The sequence below is a fragment of the Vigna unguiculata genome, chromosome 3 (assembly GCF_004118075.2).
Source record: "Vigna unguiculata cultivar IT97K-499-35 chromosome 3, ASM411807v1, whole genome shotgun sequence".
In the NCBI taxonomy this organism is placed as follows: Eukaryota; Viridiplantae; Streptophyta; class Magnoliopsida; order Fabales; family Fabaceae; genus Vigna; species Vigna unguiculata.
The window spans coordinates 10,102,100-10,104,642 of NC_040281.1; the positions used below are offsets into that span (position 1 = coordinate 10,102,100).

At 40.7% G+C, this 2,543-nt stretch overlaps 1 protein-coding gene across 1 annotated transcript; it reads left to right on the plus strand.

Annotated features, from left to right (window-relative positions):
* The first annotated feature begins 275 nt into the window (after positions 1-275).
* On the plus strand, positions 276-2,305 carry LOC114179902 (dof zinc finger protein DOF1.7-like). Its single transcript, XM_028066398.1, has 2 exons — positions 276-1,604; positions 1,694-2,305. The coding sequence occupies exon 1, from the start codon at positions 622-624 to the stop codon at positions 1,579-1,581; it is 960 nt and encodes a 319-aa protein (XP_027922199.1). The 5' UTR covers positions 276-621; the 3' UTR covers positions 1,582-1,604; positions 1,694-2,305.
* The last annotated feature ends 238 nt before the right edge of the window (positions 2,306-2,543 follow it).

Here is a 2,543-nt window from a genome sequence, read left to right on the forward strand (position 1 = left end):
GTCCCACGCTGAGCGCCACCCCCTTTGCCTCTAATCACAATCCATTACCAAAACAAATTTAGCCCATGGACCGTAGTCTACTTCTCTTTTTTTTTTCTTTGCCAACTTTGTATTTCCATTGAATTAAATTATTATACCATCGTCATGCACATCTACGTTCATTTCAGAACACAACACCACACTGCCAACGGCCTATAACTCTCCACGTGTCAACCACCCACCTTCACCTTAAGCCTTAAGCACTTCTCTCTCTTTCCCATTCTATAATAGTAGCAACTCCGAACAAAGAAAACTCAGCTCGTAGGTTATTACCAAAGACTGCATTCAATTTTATAGGATTGCCTCGTCCACAACTACCCCCACAACACAGTAATCAAACCCTTCACCACACACAACCTTCAACTCATTTTTAATAACATTCATCATAAATACCCATTAGATATAGACATCTCATAAAAGACATGCTCACTTCTTCTTATCACCTTCATAGGCCTTTCTTCATTCCAGTAAACACAACTTCCTTCTTCCTCCACCATCTCATCTTCTTCTTCTTCTTCTTCTTTTGGATTCTTCTCTCACGGTTCCATAGATCTTAGTGCTTTCAAGGGGTGACTTTAAGCCATGGGTTTGAGTTCTAAGCAGGTTTCTAGCAGTGGACTTGATTGGAAGCAAACCTTGTTGGAGGCTCAGGACTTGGAACTCCCAAAGCCTAATCTGATGAGAAAACAACAACAGCAACAACAGCAGCAGCATCAGCAAACTCAGCCTTCAGAGTCTTTGAAGTGCCCAAGATGTGACTCTACCAACACCAAGTTTTGTTACTACAACAACTACAACAAGTCTCAGCCTCGCCATTTCTGCAGGGCTTGCAAGAGGCACTGGACTAAAGGTGGAACTTTACGAAATGTTCCGGTAGGTGGTGGAAGGAAGAACAAGAGGGTCAAAAAACCAAACACTCCCACACCATCTTCCACCACCGCCACTACCACCCCGACAACAGCCAGCCCTTCTACTTGCACTGCCACCGTCACAACCTCAATTGGCAAAATGGATGCTATGCTGGGTGGTGGCCACATGACAATTCAAACTCCTCTTGCAGATGATCACAAAAACATGGCTTCCTCTCTCTACCAAGCTCTAATTCGCCCACCACCTTTGCTGCTACAACAGAATCTGATGAACGCGAGAGACTTAGACGGCAAAGATTTTGGTATTGGTATAGGTAACAATGGTATCTTCCCGAGTTCAACTTTGCCTCTTCCTCATCAAAGCCAAAGCCTACTCTTCCCTTTCTCAACCTCAAGCAGCTCTTTTGACACCAACCCTTGTTCGGTGTCAACCTCTCTGAGATCATCCAATGTTTATAACTATGGGGAGGAGTTCAAAGCAGCGGAAGAACCGACCATCAACAGTACTGCTATAGCGCCTGGCACAGGTGGCGCTAACACACAGCCATGGGAGATAGCAGCAACAAGTGGTGTTGGCTTGGGAACTTCAAACTATTGGAATTGGGAGGACTTTGATTCATTGGTCTCAACTGATCTAAAAGATCCCTGGGATGATTCTGACATCAAACCCTGAGACCAAACAATAAACAACACATGGTACTGGTAGTGTCCATAGATTAGTTATTTAATTAAATTGGGGTGTTTTTTGTTTCATACAGGTTAGTAAGTGGTCTTGTTTTTTTCAGATGAGGCATATTCTGTGCTGGTGTTTCTTTCTGCACCTGTAATTCTTTCAAACAGAAGTATTTGGAGCTGTCATGTTTTAGTTTCAGCTTCAGCTTCAAGCAAAGGGTTCAAAATTCCTGATTAGTTGTAACCCACTCTGTTTGCCTCTTTGTTCATCTCTCTATCATTTCCTCTAATCTCTAATAAAGTGATGTATTAATGTATGCAATTAGTCTAGCATCATTTATCAATACAGGATTTTCATCTCTATTTTTTTGAGAGTTTTCTGAGTGCTTTGTGATGGGAGTGATATAGATATGGGGTCTGCTCCAGCACTGCTGAACTGACAGAATGTGATTGGAAGATTCTTTGGACATGTATATATCTTGGAATGATATTATCATACGGATTTTATTGCTCATGATTCATCATCACCACCACCACCACCAATTCTTGAGAATCATTCTTTGATTTTGGGAATGAAAGAATTTTTGTTGTACATCAATTTGTTATATTATTCTTATTATTCTATTCCTATCTTATGTTTCTGGATCATGTCTCTGTGAGCTTTAAGTTCACATGGTGTTTTCATCTTTGTTCCAATCTAATAGAATAGTAAACAGTGTACGGTATCTTGGGCCATCATATTTTCTAGGCTTTGCCTCTGATTAATTGTCAGTTTCTTCTATTATTGAAGAGCTGTGGAACACTAGTAGACCCCCTTTAGCCACCAGGTTTCAACAAACTGAGAGTTTTAAATTGTTATTGAATGAATTTTAGATCTACCTTGGTGAATGAGAAGCAAATCCACGAGTGTGATTGCTACATTTTAAATATTTTGATTAATTTGTAAACACTAGCAACTTTGTA

Excerpts from the sequence above, each read along its gene's own strand:
- LOC114179902 (XM_028066398.1), top strand. The coding sequence starts at position 622 with ATGGGTTTGAGTTCTAAGCAGGTTTCTAGCAGTGGACTTGATTGGAAG.